General features: G+C 39.0%; 1 protein-coding gene across 1 annotated transcript in view; it reads left to right on the top strand.

Annotated features, from left to right (window-relative positions):
• The first annotated feature begins 8770 nt into the window (after positions 1 to 8770).
• ELAVL4 (ELAV like RNA binding protein 4) overlaps positions 8771 to 17513 on the top strand; it is a 158824-nt gene continuing 150081 nt past the window's right edge. The window contains exon 1 of the mRNA XM_081055324.1: positions 8771 to 8899. Within this exon, the coding sequence (XP_080911450.1) occupies positions 8882 to 8899 (18 nt within the window). The 5' untranslated portion in view covers positions 8771 to 8881. The remainder of the gene's footprint in view (positions 8900 to 17513) is intronic.

Raw genomic sequence — 17513 nt, 5'->3', positions numbered from 1 at the left:
TATTTTCCAGCAGTGTGAGTCTTTCTGTGCCTATGTTTTCTCATCTATAAAATGGCAATGATAATAGTTCTTACTTAAAAGTCTTTTGTGAGGATATACATATAAAATGATTAGGAAAACAATACCTGGAACTTAGTAAGTGCTCAGTAAATGTTAGGTGTTATTATTACTTGCTGGCCCAAGGAACAATGGATACATACATTTTGGGAAACACTCATTGGCAAGAATGACTCATTCTGACCCCAAGCTCTCAGGGTGTTTCCAAAGCAAAGCAGCAAAGTTTAAATACTACGAGATCCACAAGTTATGGTCTGTTCTCTGTGAAGGATTTCTCCCCATATGTTTATTTTTTGATTTATGTCCTCACTTAACACTTGAAAATCGAAATGGCGATGGTAAATAAAATGCCAATGTACAAAATAAAATATAGCTCCTATAACTAATCCAATATGATCCATATTATGTGTGGAACTCCTTAGTGTTGTCATGAATCAATTTATTGGGTCACAGCCAGCATTTAAAAGAAGTAAAATAATAAGATAGTGTAGGATTGGATAGAAAACAGAGCACATTGCAGGTAGCAAAGTATTGTTTCATAGAATGTTTATTTCCGAGGGAGATAGAGGAGAACATAAATTATATTTTTTACCTTGCACAGTTTTTTAAAAATACTAAACTGGATTATTTATTCCTCCAACAAACACTCATGATATGTAATCAGTGCTAAGTGTTCTTCCAAGAGCTGGGTTCATAGGAAATAATTAACAGAGTTCCAGCTTCATGAAGTTCAAAGTGAAATGGGGAAACAGACAGGAAACAAAACCAAACTGAACCTTATAGGGCCTGGGCCTCCCTTCCCAGGAGAGAAATAATGTTTAGAAGTGAAGGAATATTTGAAATTGCTGAAGTATTATGAGAACTACATGGCTGGGGAAAGGGGTGCTTATTCTGTCATGGTTGGTAGTAGCTTGGTAAATTTTCTTTGTTTTTAGATTTACTTTGGTTAAAATATTGTAACACTTACACAGCCAGGGAGCAGATAAACTGTGCAATATGAATCACAATTTACATAGCTGATTTAATGTATTTTCTTGCTTTTTAACAAGTTCTTTTCCTCTGGAACACTAGAAGGGTACATAGTATGATGTGGGAGAATACTAGATTTTGTTCACCCCTCTTCTAAATCCTACCATTATGGGTTAAAAATAGAAGCTATTGAATTGTGGGAACCTGGATACAGTTAAAACTCCACTGTAATTAGTGCAGGAGCCCCACAGATTATTAATGAGGCTGTTTGAGTTAACACCTGCTCCTTGAAGAGTGGGTGTGAACCCATTGGCAGCCAGGCCCCTTGAGTCAGTGAGAGAGAAATGGGAGTGGAGGGAGGAATCTACATGCTGCCTTCTAGATGTTTTCTGAGATTCCCTGAATCAGTATTTTATTTTCTGTTCATTTTGTTGCACCTGCTATGTTCAAGAAACTGGGCTAGATGTTAGAGGAGACAAAAAGGTGAGAAATACAGCTGTTGCCCACAAAGATCTCACACAGAGGGACAAGACATTTACACAAGGGACAAAAGCCAAAAGGATACATGGGGCAACACAAGTGAGCACAAGAATATTGACCTGGTAGTGCATCATGGTCCTGCCATTTTCTAGCTGTTATGACTTTGGGCAAAGTCACCCAACCTTCCAGAGCTTCAGTTTCCTCATCTGCAAAATCAAGATGACTGGGTACTTATGAGGAGTAAATTATAGCCAAGAGTAAGTGGGTAGCATATTGCTGAGTGAACAGTAGGTGCTCCATAATTGAGTTAGCTGTAAAATCAAAGTGCCTGCAAAGAAATACCAATGAAATGCTTTGGAACTTCAAAGGAGGAAAGTGTATCAGGAAAAGCTTCTTGAAGGTGGCATCTGAGATGAACCTTCTAGGATTTATCTGATGTTAACAGGAAACAATGCAATGGAGGGAAAATAGTCCCAGGGAGGAATGGCATAAGTGAAGGCATGGAAGCAGGGAAAACTGGGATGTTCCAACGAATAGATGTGTTTTTGCTGGAAATTGTAGTTACACAGATGAGTAAGTCATTCTCCAACCTCAAAAAGCTCCTAGTCTAGTGGGGAGACAGACACACAAACTGCAATTGATAAAGCAGGGTGACAGCAGTTGTGATAAAGGACTGTGCAGGGGCTATGGGAGTCCAGTGGAACCCCAAGCTGGGGCTGACCAGGTGGGAATGGCAGAAAGTGAAGAGGGTAGGACCAGATTCTAGAGTGGTAGGGAAAATGCTGACTGTATGGCCCATGCTCAGTAGAAATGCCAGTCAGAAAATCATACTAAATACGCAATATAGGTCCTAGGAGTGAAGAACATGATGAGAATGAAAACTGCGTTGGTAGCAGAGAGAGTAAGAGGGGTGATCAGAAGCAGGAATCAGAGAGAAGAACGACAGAGTTGTAAAACTTACAGGTAGGGCCATTTAGTGCTAGGATGAAGCCTGGGGTCGACTGTGAAATAAGGTGGCAGAAATGGAGGGCAAGTGAGTCATTGGAGATGAGGAGTTGAAGGACTGATGGGATTGAGTGATTTAAAAGATTACTATTGTCTGTTGATGACTCAGAGGGTAGAGGTAACAGCAAGGCTATTCAGAAGAGGTCAATGAGCCAGGTATAAATATCACCCGGAAAGGTGGGATTATGTCCTGGAGGGCAGTGGATGGTTTTGGAATTTGAAATGTGCTAGCTACTTACTATTGAGCACATGCCTTATATCAGGCACATTAGATTCATGATAGTTTCTCAGATTGTGTTGGTTACGATATATAGTTAGGCTGCTGTGACAGGAAGTTCCAAAATAAGTGGGCTAAACAACATAGTTTATTTCTCTGTCATGTAAAAGTCAGGGTATGTAGCCCACAACTGCAACAACACACATAATCAACCATGTTTCAGTCTGTCTGTTTTGTTGTCCTAACAACTTGTACCTCAGCTCCTACCATAACATCTGCATTCCTACCAGGTGGAAGGAATGGACAGTTGATAGCGTGAGCCAGAGTCACTAAGAGTGACCCAGATTCAAGGGGGGAGGGAATTAGATTCCCCTCTTGGTGAGGGAGTAGCAAGGTCACATTGCAAAAGAGCAGGTCTATTGGGACATACTGTTGTAGCCACATTTGGATAATACAGTCTCCCCAAAATTATAATAAGTGACCTTTAACAGAATGCTGCACAGCTTAAGAATATGAGTTATCTGCAGAACAAATGGTCAGGAAGAAAATGGAATCCATTTACTTATTTCATTCATTTTCATCAATAGAACAACCCTTTAAGGTAGATTTAATTCTTACCTTCATTTTTTAAATTCAATTTGTTGGGGTGATATTGGTTAACAAAATTATATAGGTTTCAAGTATACAATTCTATCTCACCCTCATTTTATAGATAAGGCAAATAGGTAAGTTCCCCAAGATCCCCAAGACAGTTGTGGAGCTGGGATTTGAACCTAAGCCCATCTGACTCCCAAGCTTGTGTTCTTTCCTGGCATGACACAGCCTCTCATGAAGCCTGACATCCAGAGAATGCAATAGAAAAGATTCGCCTTTCCTATCACAAGGACTCACTAAATATTTGGCAGTTCGAACTGAATTAAATAAAACTCATAGAGAAAACTCTTAAGACACAAAATTTAAAAGTGTATAAAACTAAAGTTGGCTTTAAGAGAAACACATTATCCAGCTAATGAAATAAGCTCTATGTTTCTTTACTCACTGGTACCTACACAATAAATACTTACTTTCTAAAATTATGTATTCCCTGCTCTATTCTAAGAGGATTCAAGCATAAGTATTAGACTAGAAATGTCAAGAAAATGAAATAATATGCAGAGATTTTGGCTATCATGTCAGCACGTTGGAAATGCCCAGTAAAGGGTAGCTATTGTTATTGGTAAAAGCAACGGGCAGAGCACCCAGAGAACTGTCTATTCCTGGCTTTGCTTCTCATCAGCTGTGTGAACTTGGGCAAATCACTGAGCTTCTCTGGACCTAACTTTTACTCCTTGCCAGTAAAATGAGGAGGATGAAATCAATGATCTCTAAAGTCCTTTCCAGCACAAAGACCTACATAAAGACTGAATACTCTTTTTCTTACCATTTCCTGCATGTCATGATGGCTGAGTTATTTCCTACTACTAAGCAATTAATTATCAAATCTATTAAGTGCAAACTGTAACTGTTAAAGAGCAACTAAGAATAGTTGAAACTGTTAGAGCAAAGGCTCTAATCAAATGTTTCGGAACATATGCTCAGTGGCTTACTCGGAAACAGCGTTTAGTCATTGTTCTCATTAAAATTTCATGTGATGAAACATTAGAAAATGCACAAATTCTGTTGTATTCATAATAGTCAATGGCATTACAATGTACTCTCATTCTGACAATGGAATGCCTTATTTCCTTCACAGTACTGTAGAGCAGTGTTTTTTTCTTAAACGCACCTTTCTGAGGTCTCAATGCTCTGTCTTTCATCTTCTAACTCCTACTTGTTCTTGAAAACCCAATTCAGGAATTTTCCCAGGAAACTTCCCAGACCCCCTTCCCACCTAACCACCTCCCTTTACCCCAGGCTACTTTCAATGCCCTTACTCTACGCTCTCACAGTCCCTAGTGGTTCTCTCTATTTTAGTACTTGTTACACTGTGGCATTGTATTGTCACTGTCTGTCATTTCCTCACCTGTGTCCTCTCAGGCTGTGATATTCTTGAGGACAGAAGACAGCTCTACTGCCAGTGGTTAGCATGAGCTCTAGACCTAGCGGGTGCTCAACAAATAACTGTGAATGGATGGGATTCCTTCCTTTCCTTTCAGTAGATATTGATGATGAAGACCACAGATGCAATTTCTATCTTACATCAAATTCCCAAATTTCTCAAATACCACACCTTCACAAATGCCTATTATTCTATGGATGTGCATAGTTGGAGACTTTTTGTAGTATTCCCAATGCAGAGGGAAAAGGAGAAAGGGAGGCAACTTGTATGAAGTAGTTACTTTACACACTGCTCCCATTAACACTAAAAATCGTCTCCATAACATATGGTGTAAGTACTATTACCTTTATTATATAGAAACTGAGTCTCAGAGAGATTTGCCAGAGATCATAGGACTCCTGAATGACAGAGATGGGATTAATCTAACTCCATCTAATATCACATTGCTTCCATAGTTAGGCGAGGGGGTTCCTAGGGACTGGGGACGATAGTGGGTGGGGTCTCATGCTCTGAAACCTCTAGCATGTTTTAAAATAGATCTATCCTCCAAGTTGATTACCAACCTTGAATTTTAGCCCTTTATATGAATGTTAAGCAACAAGTGCTCCCCAACATAACTAATAGCTCTGTTCCTCCCCAGTCGTTATTTGAGCCTTGGAGGTTGTAGGGATACTATTGTTAAATTGTTCTCATTAAGAGAGAAATAGGGAGGGCCGGGGAGGAGTGTGACAAATCAAATCGTCAGGCCCAACCAACCAGATAAACAAAGAAACACAGGTGCCCTTATAATTAAGGTGCATGATGAGCTTGTAACGCCTTTCTGAGAAGATTCAGGACTTTTAAAGAACAATAACATTACTCTTAATACAGGAATTGCCTTTCAAAGGAAGAAAGTAAGTTTCCATGTTCTTACTAATTGCTTTGTTATTAAAGTTGACTCTCCTAGAGCCACAGTGTGACTTGTAATTGCAAAATTATCACATATTCTACTTATGGTTTGTATTGGGAAGGAATGTATATTGGCATCATACTTTGGAGAATTCACCATAATTCCAAAACACTTGTTTTAGATAGTTAATACATTGCTGATAAAATTAATATTTCAATTATATTTAGGTTAATATATATATATATATATATATATATATATGCCTAAAAGTTGTCTTCATTTGATGAGAAACAGTTTTCTTATTTTTCTTGTAGCATGGTTCTTAATCCTAGGTGATTTGCTCTTTTTTATGAGATTTTTCAAAAGTAGTATTACCTTAACATATTTGATTATAAAATTGAAGATATATTATTTTTATCTGTGTGGAATTTTTCAGTTATTTTCAAAATACCTTATATATCCAGAGAATACATGACACAGTAAAGTCCTAAATATGCCAGATCCTTTCCTTTGAAGAATTCATGGCTGAACTGATTTTGTCAAAGTTAAGACAGAAAGAATTGGTATTTTTTTGTACATCTTGTGTCTGGGTTTTTTACTTATGTTTTAGCAGTGTAAATAAGCACAGGGAAATGCTACGTGGGTTTCTTTAATATGGCAGCAAATTCCTACTATGAATTCTGACAGGCTGTGCATTTACATAACCTTTTGGCATTAAATAACAATATGTTCAGATCTCAATATAAGGAACATATACCAAAATCTTTATATTAATGTAAAAAAGGAACTTAAAATTTATAAAATATATTATCATTTTTAAAAATTCTACGTTTACCAGGCACCATTCTTATTGCTTTCTGTGTTAACTGATTTAATGCTCAGAGCAACTCCCATGAAATCAGTTCTAATATCATGCCCATCTTACAAACAAGAAAACTGAGGCACAAAGAGGTTAAGTAACTTACACAAGATCACAGAGCTAATAAGTGGAAGAGCTGGGATTCAAACCAAAGCAGGCTTTAGAGCCCATGCTCTTACCCACCACAGGAAATTGCCCTATTAGATTTCCTGGAGAGGTGATTTCAATAATAGAGCAGAACTTGCTACAAGGGTTGTGCCTAAATTATTAAAAATGACGTGTATCAAGTGTGTATATCCATCTAGCTATCATCTACCTATCTGTCTGTCTGTCTGTCTGTATAACTATCTACCTAATCTGACAGTGTGTTAAACCAAATGCCCCCCTGCACTTAATCCTCATAATCACACAATGTCAGTATTTATCTAGCTGTGTAAAGTTGGGCAAGTTATTTAATTTCCTTCAATCTATGCCTCAATTTCCTCATCAACTAATGTGGGGATGACACTATAAACAGAATGCTTACTTCGTACAGTGCCCAACACAAAGTAAACTCTCAATAAATGTTAGTTATTATTATTGTTACTGTTTTTACGCTTAGAAAACCCAAATAACTTGTTCAGGATGACATATCTTAAAGAGGGCAAAGCTAAAATGTGGAACCTAGGTCTGATTTATACCTAAACTATAGTGGTTAGACTATGTTTTTACTGTGTGAAACTGTACTGAATTCTTGTCTGCCAGCCCTTGACACAGTGCTTTGCTCATTGTAGGTACTTTGAACAATCAGAGATACTAATACATTAAAAGCAAAATTTGTTTTAATTCTAAAATAATAAATATTTACCATTAACATTTAAAAAAATATAGTAAAGTAAAAGAGGAGAAATAAAAATCACTCATAATCTCCCTTCCAAAATAGCCACAGTTACTCTTTCAAAAACAGGATCATTCTGAGTATACAATTTTGTGATTTACTTTTCTCACTTTGAAATATATTGTGAACCTCTTTCCATGTTGATAAATATTTATTTACTATATCATTCTTAATGTCCGCAGAATATTCCATTGTACAGATGATCAATCCCGTGTTGACCCTTAAACACTTCAATTTTTCCATATTTCAAAGAATGCTATAGTAAACAATCATAGAGTCAAGTCTTTGAACACATTAATGATTATTTCCTTAAGATAAATTTATAAAAGTAGAACTGCTTAGTCAAAGGATACCAGTTATTAGAATTTTGAGTTGGTATATTCCTACCTGCCCAGGAACAAAACTCTTTTATGTTACATGGTCAAAAGACACAATGGGAAAACAGCTCTTTTAGTCTAGGAGGGATTGTTCAGTTTTAAGGCTGCACTAAGAATAAAATCATTTAAAACTTGGATTAAATGAGATAATCCATGGAAAGTACACATAATAAGTGCTCAATAACCAACAGCTATTATTATAATGAAACCAACATCAAATTTGTTTCTTTTGTCATTCCGAGTCCTTTTTGCCAGCTAGGCCTCCTTTTCAGTTTATTTGGGTCTGTTTGAAGGTTTGAATGGATCAAGTCCTAAAAACACTGTGATTTCAGGTGAAAATGTTTGTTGGACTTTAGTTAGTCCATGGCCTCCTAAACCACAGAAGTATTAGTCTGGCCCTGGGTTTAGGAGGCCACAGAGTAACTGAAGTCCAACAAACTTTTTACCTGAAATCTCATAGTGCACAAAAGTCCTGGTCATTTTGTTTGGGGCTAAGTGATGTCAATATTTGTCTCCATTTTTCACTTTGGACATATCTTAGACACCGATCCACTGCTCAAACATGGCTTGAAGGATCCACTTAAGGGGGCCACATCCCCGCTGGAGACAGGCCAACTTCCTAAAGCACCTTTGCCCAAAGGGGAAGATTTATTCTAAAGGTTCCAAATTGGTCATGATTGTAAAGCAAAGCGTCAGGGCCTAACAGTGTTTTGCCAATAGCATTTGTCCAAATGATGGGCTTGAACTGCAAAGAAGCTACCTCACTAAAAATTTACGCACAGGTAGCAGTATTCCTCCAATACTGCTTAAATTTTTACTCATTCACCTTTTTGAGGATAGACCCGATGCCAAGCCCAGGGCTAGGCGCCAGGGCCGCTACCAGAGCTTGACTCGCAGGGATCGGTCCTCCGTGGCCCAGGAGAGACGCCCCCTGGAGGCCGCAGTGAGGGTGGCGGCGCCGACAACGGTGTAGGTGGCGAAGCGGCGGCGCCGCGCTGAGCCGGCTGGAGAGCCTGCGGGAGAGCTACCGCGGTGCGACTTGGCGGACATCCTCCTGCCTGCGGCGCCCCGCCCAGCCTCCGCCACCTCGGGCGGGACCGCGCCGCAGAGAAGATGCGCCTCAAGAACCAGGTAGCGGCCCCTCTGGCCTGTCGGGCGCCTCCGACGCCCCGCCTACCCGCTGTCAAGGGCATTGGCCGCGCGGGCACGTGGCCGCAACTCAGCGGCTGGGGGCGCCTAGCTCGGCCACTTCGACTCCCAGGGAGTGGTGGGGGCCCTTGCAGGAGGGAAGCGCCCCCGCGCACCCTCGGCGGGGTCTCCTGGCCACCCCTTCCACCGCCCGTGTGGCGGCTCTGGCCGCACAGGGATCCCGGCCACTCTCGAACGCCCCCCTAGACTTCCCCGGCCCCAGGGGAGACAACCGGACCTCGTGTCAGCTTGCACCCCCTCCCCCGGGACTGCCGACCCTGCAGGGTGAAGAAGCTGCCGCCCCCGGGCCACGCCCCTCTGGGCCTTGCCCCTGTCGCCAGCGGAGTGGCTTTGCTGAACTATCTGGTGGCGCCAAAATGTCCAGGTGGCCTCGAGCGATCGGGGCCCCAGGGTGCTGGGCGAGGGAGCGCGGATCCTCAGGGGGGGGCCCTGTGTAACTCCCACTAATTATCGAGAAGCAGCACCCTCCCATGGCTTTCCCCCATCACAGCCCGCTGTGGACCTGGGACTTGGGGTATTTCTAGGTGAGATGGAGCGCGTCTGTTGCACGAAGCAGTGCTCTTGTTTAGCGCAGGAAAAAGGAGGCTCAAGTGTTGTGGAGGGCATAGTTTTGTGTTGTAATTGTTGTCTTTCTTCGGGCTGGGGGGTTGTTAAATGTTTAGAATTCAGTAAATACACATCCTGAAGTCTTAAACCTGCCAGAGACAATTCGTTTTTGAAAGGGAGAGAACCTCCCCTTCCCCAACATGTTAAGGGATTCAGGGAGACCACAGAGGAACCGAGGGGAGGGACTTCTAGAAAACAACTCCAAGTTTGGGGAAACATGAGACATATTGATTCCCAAGATGTTAAGCCGGTACCACTCAAGGGTGGTAATTCTCATAAAATCTTTCCTCTGGGGAATCAAATACCCACCTCCACGAGACAGTTTGGCACCAGTCCTGTGGGTTCCTGAAAGCCTACCTGTGTGCCGTACCTAGCTGCTTCATTTTAGTATAGATCCCCTTAAAGAGGCTGCCTCATACTAACCTCCTGCATTTGTGCACCTCGTTTTTTTTATGTATGTATAATACTTGCAAATTGATACTGAAGAAGTTTTAACCTCAGTCATTTTAGAATGAATTTGATGTTTTAAGTGAGATGTGAATGGAGCGCCATTCATGAGGGAAGTAGTCTGTGTGAAGTGTTTTGTAAATGTGAGTGGGTTGAGTTTAAAACACTGAATACAATTAATGTAACGGGGAATCAAAGGGTTCAATCCAGGTGTTTGCCTCCTGGCTTTTCCAGTGAACTGATAGTGCAGGGTTGCACAGCACCTCACCTGGTGGCTCCTGGGTAGAGTGCACTGTGCATTGTCGTTGACCAACAGCAAGTGGATGGTTCCATTTCTAAAGCACTAACTGTTCCTTTCCTCCTCTCTCCTAATTACTCGTACTTTAAAAATATGTGAAGGATTCACGTGCATGTTTTCAGCTGAGGAACTTGTAAGTAATCCTCCTTAGTTATCATTCGTATTAGCCTGTGAAACCTTTGCTTCCTTCTTAAGATAAGGTACTTTTTATAATAAGGGTATTTTCATAATAGAGGTGGGATTGTGAGTTTGAGCTGGTGGCTTCACTAATTCCACTACGTAGTGTGTGTTTTGAATTCACAGAAAACTCACATCTGTGTAGAGGTGATATAGTTTAGCATGAGGGATTCTGATTCAGATATTCTTGGTTCAGGTTTGATCTCACCACTTAGTAGTTATATGACTTTGCATAATTAATTTCTTGGTCCTCTTTCCCCCCACACACACCCCAACACCCAGGCTCTTTTATTCCGAATAGACCAATGGGGATTATACCTTTGACATGGGAGTTAAATGGAATACCATATATGTACAGTGCCTGGCATGTGGGTACTCAGTAAATAGTCCTATTGTTAACCATCTATAAACGGTAGCTATTACCATTACTGCTATTATATTTGCTTAAAAATAAGTATTAATACCTATAGTTGGGGAGAGAGACTGACTTCAGTGGAGCACAAGGGAACTCTCTGGGGTGACTGAAATATGCTATATCTTGATTGGGGGGTTGACTACAAGGATGTATCCCTAATCAAACGGAACCTTTAAGATCTGTGCATTTAATTATTTGTGCATTACATTTTTTTTTGAGGTGTTTTTTTTTAAGATTTTATTCAGGAAGGGGAACAGGACTTTATTGGGGAACTGTGTACTTCCAGGACTTTTTTTCCAAGTCAAGTTGTTGTCCTTTCAGTCTTAGTTGTGGAGGGCGCAGCTCAGCTCCAGGTCCAGTTGCCGTTGTTAATTGCAGGGGGCACAGCCCAGCATCCCTTGTCGGAGTCAAGGAATCGAACTCGCAACCTTGTGGTTGAGAGGACAACCAACTGAGCCATCCGGGAGCTCAGCGCATCTCATTTCAAGGTGCCGTGTTCAATCTTAGTTGTGCATTACATCTTAATAAAATTAACTGAAAAAATTAACTTTCAAATGTGCTAAGTACATATCTATTGCGAGGTGGGAGTTCATATGCCAGCCTAATTCTGCATAATATAGTGACCCACTTCCAGAGGCCCCTTGCATATACTCATATCTTCATAAGTTCATGTTGGGTTATAGGAAAGGGAGAGAGAAGGAGCTCTTATTTTTCAGGCTGTTTTCAGGAGTGATGGTCCATGGAGAAGAATGATTGGTTTGTGCTGAGATTATATTTGAATTGGAACTTGCATATAGTATTAGTTTTCACTAGTAGCTTTTTAAAAAATAGATTAAAATATTTTATTTGACCCAGTAGTGCTCATTTGCATAATATATCTATCCAGGAAGCACAGTTCCTAAAAGGTCAGAGTGATTTTGCATCCCTTTGCTTGCTTTCAATAAATTCTTTGCGCTGTTGGTAGTTAAATGAGATACCTAAAGAGCTTTTAGCACAGTACCAGGCACGTAGTAAATGTTAATACATGCTATCTGTTATTATTAAAGTTGATATGTTCATATACATGTTTCTTTTGGAGGCCAGAAATCAACACTATGCAGATATTGATATCATTAAAATTAAAATCTCACTTATTCAAACATAGTGGTCATAAAATTTTCAATGTTAACTCTTAGGAATACAGGTAAAAATGACAATGGAAGAAAAACTTTTCTGAGAAGCAAAAATATATGCCACAAAGAGTATGCTAACGTTTTTACTCACAGGCAAGCTCCTTGGACCCTCCCTCAAACTTTTTTGATTCTTACTTGATACGTAGTTCTAATATATGCTTAGTTCCCTAATTTCTCAGCCTATGGCAGATCAGAAGGCTTGGTAGATAGGTGACGAACTAAAAGTTTCAGTAAATGTTAGCTGGAAGTGAGGGACAAATGACAAAAGTAAGTTTGTTTCTGTTTTATTTGTTTGTTTATTCTGTTTTTTAAAATCCACATATAAGTGAAATCATATGGTATTTGTCTTTCTCTGTCTGACTTACTTCATTTATCATAAGACCCTCTAGGTCCATGGTGTCGCAAATGGTAAGATTACATTCCTTTTATGGCTGATTAATATTCCATTGCATATACGTGCCAATCTTTTTATCCATTCATCTGTCAATGGATACTTAGGTTGTTTCCATATCTTGGCTCTTGTAAATAATGCTGCAATCAGCATAGAAGTGCATGTATCTTTTTGAATTAGTATTTTGGATTTCTTTGGATAAATACACAGAAGAAAGACATAAGAAACCAGTCTTAATCTTAGATAAAACCAATAATTAGAGTACTTAACCATTGTCGATTTTGTTGTAATTTTTAACTTTATTCTTTAAAAGGGTTGCATTATGGTATACACTATTTTAAAAGGGGAATAGCATATAATGATATATATTAGGAAGATTTCCATCTGATACGATTAGAATATAAACTTTGGTTTGTTAAGAGGCAAGCTTCAGTTATCTGGAAATTTTTACATAATATGAAATGATTTATTTCCTCACGATACTGCATAAATTAAGTATCCATTGACATTCATACTTGTGATTTGTTATTGGAAACTAGATTTTTAAATTTGCATTTTTCTTTTGTTGCAACGACATAATGAGACATATCATATATGGTGTATTAGTTTCCTAGTTATTCCATAATGAATACCCACACTTGGTGGCTTAAACAATAGAAATTCATTTCCACATAGTTCTGAAGGCTAGAAGTCCAAGGTCAAGGTGTTGGCAGAGTTGTTTTTCTGAGATCTCTTTCCTTGGTGAGTAGATAGCCAACTTCCATGTCTTTACATGGTCTTTTCTCTGTGTGTTTCTGTGTCCCAATCTCTTCTCCTTATAAGGACACCAGTCATACTGGATTAGGGCCCACTCATATCACTTCATTTTACCTTAATCACTATCCATTTAAAGGCCCTATCTCCAAATATAGTCATATTCTGAGATGCTGGGGGTTAGGACCTCAGCATATGAATTCAGCCCACAACACTTGGTATCTAGTAAAAAGCTGTATTGGTTCTTCCAAAATAGCTCGGCACATAGTGTATGAAACAAGTCAGATTTTAATTCTTGTTTTAGCACAGCTCAATTTGGATCTAAATGTTACAGTTCTCTGTTGCAGAGAAACCCAAACATATTCATCAGATACCAACACACACACACACACACACACATTTACGTGTGAGGCTGATTACAACTAAAGTAGAGTTAGGTCATTGTCCAAGCTGAGTTTAATGTGCGAATGTGTCCACTAAAAATCATGTTCATCGTCGACTGAGAAAGTCGGCTGTACAGTGACTTCCTAATCTTTCTAACTGTATAGCACTTTGGGTGATAAAAGTAGGAAGGTTTGGCTTTCTGGAAAGAAACCACTTAACTTTTTGATACCTTCATAACTAGTTTTGTCATTTGAGCTCTTTGTTTGACTTTCCAGGTATCTCTGCAACAAAATAAATATACTAATTCCTCTGTGTGTATTTTCTACATATTCAAGCCATAAATTTTTGGACCCAAATTTGCCGCACAAGCAACCTTTGTTCACTCAAATCAGAGCCTGACAATAGTTTACTCAGGGTGTACCTAAACTGCCTACTTCAGGGTTTATTTCCCTTACCAGTTTGAAATTCATCTCAGCTCCACATATTCGTGCTTCAAGATGTGATATTTTATCTAAAGAAAAGAAAAAACATCTCTAAATTTATGTTGTGCCATAATGGCTGCCAAATGCATTATGTATGTTGCTTCTAGTTTGTGCTAATTTTTACACAGTCTCTGAACAACTGGCAAAGTGGCAGTGTTCCAGCTGCCACAGAGTTCCTCGTTGTTTTAGGAATTTTTACATTTTATTAGTGTAATGACAGAGTTTACAGTTATCCACAGTATGTTAATTACGAACACTTATCTATACTACCAGCTTGAAGCTTGATCTTATATTTCCTTTAATAGAAATGTCACAGCTTTTACATTTAATTATAATGGGGATTAATCATCACTTATATGAGTTTTCACCTACGAGCAAAACATTTGGAACAAATTATAGTTGAGATGAGGCTATTAGATTTAACATACACCAACGTAACTTTCTTTTTTCGACTTTTAAATTTTCCATTAACAGAAACTTGCTAATGTCCTGAAATGATTTCATATGACTGACTGGATGATTGATTAACTGATTGATTATTTCATTCATTCAATTAATATTTGTTGAGTATCCAGTGTGGGCCAGTCCAAGTTGTAGTACTTGGGATACATCAGTGAATAAAACTCTAACATCCCTATTCACAGGGGTGCAAGGGGAGATAGACATTAAAAATAACCATAACAAATAAGTTATAGAACATGTTAGAAGGTTATAAGTGCTACGGCGGGGGGAGCGGGGAAGTAGAGTAGGATAAACAGGATCAGAAGCTTGGTTGGGGATTGCAACCTTGTATAGGTTGGACATCGAGAAGGTGGTATTTGAACAAACCTGATGGAGGTCTGCCTTGTGGCTTTCTGGAGAATAAGCAGAGGGAACAACCAGAGGAAGGGCCCTAAGGCAGGAGTGTACCTAAAGGGGTTCAGAACAACAAAGAGGTCAGTATGGCTAGAGAGAAATGAACAAGAATGTAAAAAGATTATAAATCGGATTATAAGATTTGTATGCTCAAGAAAGATTGTCATGGTTCATTACCCACCAATAAGTACATGGATACTTAGCTTTTATACTAAGTACATTGTAGGTCTTCTGCAAATGCTTATTGAATGTTTCCTTGGCAAATGAATTGTCAGAAAATTGAATAGGATTCTAGAATTGTTGCTAATTTTGCTGTTGGCAAAAGTTAGAATTGGAATTAGGAAAGGAGAAGGGCAGGAAAGTAATGAGGAGATACTGAGGTGTAGGTGTCTGAGTCCTGCCTGCCCACTGTCACATTGACCTCACTAGGGAATTCATTTTTCACTTAGACTTAACCATTTGGTACTGAAAATTTTCTTTTCAGTTTGATGTTTGTCTTCATGATTTGAATTTTTAACCAGAAAGAAAAAATTACAGTGTCAGGGATACTCTTGATTTGAAAGTTTGAGATGAGTCAATCTTTGGAGACTCATATCATAATACTGGCATTATACTTTCTTGTTTACTACTTATGGGAATGGATCTCATAATTTGAAGATTTTAATTAAAAATATAGCTAATACACAATATTATATTAGTTTCAGAGGTACAACATAGTTATTCAACATTTATATACCTAAAGAATTGATCACCATGAAAGTCCAGGAGCCATCTGACATTGTACCACGCTATCACAATATTATTGACAATATTCCCTATGCTTTAATATGACACCCCCATAACTTACTTGTCTTATACCTGGAAATTTGGACCTCTTATTCCCCTTCTTAAATTTTTCAATTACAGTTGACATTCAATATTATTTTATGTTAATTTCAGGTGTACAGCATAGTAGTTAGACACTTGTGTAATTTGCGATCCCCTGACTAGTCTAGTACCCACCTAGCACTATACATAGTTATTACCATATATTGGCTATATTCCCTATGCTTTACTTTACATCCCCATGACTGTTTTGTAACTACCAATTTGTGCTCCTTAATCCCTTCACATTTTTCCCTGCCCCCAACCCCATCCCATCTATCAACCCCAACAAATCTAGTACCCATCTGACAACATACATACATAGTTATTACAATATTATTGACTATATTCCTTATGCCCTGAATCCATATAACTATTTTGTAACAACCAATTTGTACTTCTTAATCCCTCTCCTTTTTTCACCCAGACCCCAGGACCCCACCCATCTGGCAACCATCAAAATGTTTTCTGTATCTATGAGTTTGTTTCTGTTTTGGTTGTTAATTTTGTCCTTTTTTAAAATTAAATTTATTGGGGTGACAATGGTTAGCAAAATTACATAGGTTTCAAGTGTAGGATTCTATAATATATCATCTATATATCATATTGTGCGCTCACTGCCCAGAGTCAGTAGAAGAGGATAAAGGGGATCAAATATATGGTAATGGAAGGAGTTCCACCCAGATGAAACTGACTGTGGGTGGTGAGCACACAATTTTGTTCTTTGGACTCCACATATAAGTGAAATCATATTGCATGTTTCTGTGTCTGACACTTCACTCAGCACAGTATCTTCCAAGTCCGTCCAGGCCACCACAGATGGCTAGAACACATTCCCTCCCATGGCTGAACAATATTCCATTATATATATGTACCACCTTCTCTTTATCCATTCTTCCATGGGTGGACAGCCAGGTTGCCTCCACATCTGGGCCACTGTAAATAATGCTGCAATGAACATATAGATGCATACATCCCCTCAATGTAGCGTTTTGGGTTTGTTTGGATAAATACCCTGTAGTGAGGTTACTGGGTCCTTCATTGTCTCTTCTTATAGCCTTTGTTTTAAAGTCTATTTTGTCTGGTATAATTATAGCTACGCCAGTTTTCTTTTGTTTTGTTTTGTTTTTTCATTTCCATTTCCATGAAATATCTTTTTCCATCCCTTTGCTTTCTGTCTGTGTGTGTCTTTCAATCTGAAGTGAGTCTCTTGTAGGCAGTATATGCAAGTGTTTTGTTTTCTTATCCATTCGGCCACACTGTGTATTTTGATTTGAGCATTTAATCCATTTACCTTGAAAGTTATTGTTGATATGTAGCTATTGCCATTTTATTATTCATAATTTTGAAAATTTTTTTCTTTTTTTGAAAATGTCCCTCTAACATTCCTTATAATACTGGTTTGGTGGTGATGAACTCCTTTAGCTTTTTGTCTGGGAAGCTCCGTGTCTGTCCTTTGAAGCTCCGTGTCTGTCCTTTGACTTTAAATGATAGCCTTGCTGGATAGAGTAACCTTTTGGTGTAGGTCTCTACTTTTCATCACGTTGAATATTTCCTACCAATCCCTTCTGGCCTGCAAAGTTTCCGTTGAGAAATCAGGGGACAGCCTTATGGGAGCTCCCTTATAAGTAACTAGCTGCCTTTTTCTTGCTGCTTTTAGGATTCTCTTTGTCTTTAACCTTTGCCATTTTA

This window comes from Rhinolophus hipposideros (genome assembly GCF_964194185.1).
Source record: "Rhinolophus hipposideros genome assembly, chromosome: 8".
Taxonomy (NCBI): domain Eukaryota; kingdom Metazoa; phylum Chordata; class Mammalia; order Chiroptera; family Rhinolophidae; genus Rhinolophus; species Rhinolophus hipposideros.
Note: the sequence above shows the minus strand (reverse complement) of the source record. Positions and strands in the feature narration are given on the sequence as shown.